Consider the following 1386-nt stretch of genomic DNA (forward strand, 5'->3'; position numbering starts at 1 on the left):
AGCTCCAAGAAGGGAAGATTTTATTTTATCCCAGTGATTGGAAAAGTACCTGGTAGAGTAAGCACTCCATATTTGTACAGTGCATAAAACACAGTTTCATTGATAAATACATTTCTATAATTCTTTATTTAAAATAGGTAGTCTGTGACTATATATGATCTTTGTCATCGGGAATTCATTTACTTACTCCCTTCACAAATGCTTACGAAGTACCTGTCACGAGCCAGGCCCTGTCCAGGGCCCCGAGGATTCCACGGGGAACAAGACAGACACATGATCTCTGTTCTCTTAGGACTCAGAGTCTGGTGAGGAGAAGGACCATGCACATTGGTATGTCAATAACTCAGTAAGGACGGTATTTTAAGATTACAAAAGGTACAATGGAAGAAATAAGTAGGGAGCTGAGACAGAGAATGTGACAGGAGAGACCTATCGAGTTAGTTCGGTGGGTTAGGTTCCCTCTGGTGACAAAGTTGACCCTCAAAGAGTGAGAAGACCTTCGTCAGCAGAGGAAGAGCCCACTCAGCAGTCGTCTGGATGTGTGAGTGTGATACACGGCAGAACAGGCCCCGCCCCTTCAAATGTGCGTGATGGTACCTATCCCACAGGTGTGAGTTCTATCAGCTAAGGGCTGTAACTGTTTAAATGCAAAATACTCGCATGGTGTTGTTAGGGGCAAATGAGTAAGGGCCCATAACTTTGTACCTTCCCAGGATGAATTTCCCACGGGCCTTAAGAAGCCGCCTGAAGTGAAAGTGGGAACTCGGGTGTCCCCCGACCGAAGAAACCAAAGCATGGCAATGCCTGGTGCCATCGGGGAGGCATTTGTGTTCCTGGGCATCTGTCCTGCCCCAGATGGTCCTGTCTGTGTCTTGGGAGATTCTGGGGAGCTGTCTCTGGGCCATGGCTCCCTTCCTGAGGAGTGGGAGAAACTTTTCTGCACAGAGGGGTCTCCCCGGAACGGTTCTTGTCTGCTCTCACTCCTACAACCTGTCCCTGAGACCCGAAGGATGACGACAGCGATTTTGTCCCCGAGGGGTCTAACCAGGACAGCCTGCGGACCCCGCCGCAAACCAAACGCACGGGCCAGGGGGGAGGCGGCCGGGGAAAGCAGGGCCGGGCCCGGGAAAGCGCGATTCGGGGAGCTCTGGCCTCGGTGGCACCGAGCGCCGCGGAGGAGGAGAGAGGGGAAGGAGAGCCGGGCTGCGGGGCGCAGGGCGGAGTGGGCAGGAAGGGAGAGTGGGGAGGGCGAGAGGCAGGAAAGGGCCACGGGGAGAAGGGAAGACATGCACAGCGGGGTAGAGGGGGAGGCGCGGGGCCTGCGGCCGCGGGGGCCGCACGGGCGGCGGCCTCCGGGGGGCGGCCCGGCGGACAGGGCGGGCCGGG

General features: G+C 55.6%; 1 protein-coding gene across 1 annotated transcript in view; it reads left to right on the forward strand.

Annotated features, from left to right (window-relative positions):
- Nucleotides 1–320: 320 nt before the first annotated feature.
- COPZ2 (COPI coat complex subunit zeta 2) overlaps nucleotides 321–1386 on the forward strand; it is a 10484-nt gene continuing 9418 nt past the window's right edge. The window contains exons 1-2 of the mRNA XM_034640669.1: nucleotides 321–330; nucleotides 1002–1222. Of these exons, the coding sequence (XP_034496560.1) occupies nucleotides 321–330; nucleotides 1002–1222 (231 nt within the window). The remainder of the gene's footprint in view (nucleotides 331–1001; nucleotides 1223–1386) is intronic.

The sequence above is a fragment of the Ailuropoda melanoleuca genome, chromosome 13 (genome assembly GCF_002007445.2).
Source record: "Ailuropoda melanoleuca isolate Jingjing chromosome 13, ASM200744v2, whole genome shotgun sequence".
NCBI classification, from domain to species: Eukaryota; Metazoa; Chordata; class Mammalia; order Carnivora; family Ursidae; genus Ailuropoda; species Ailuropoda melanoleuca.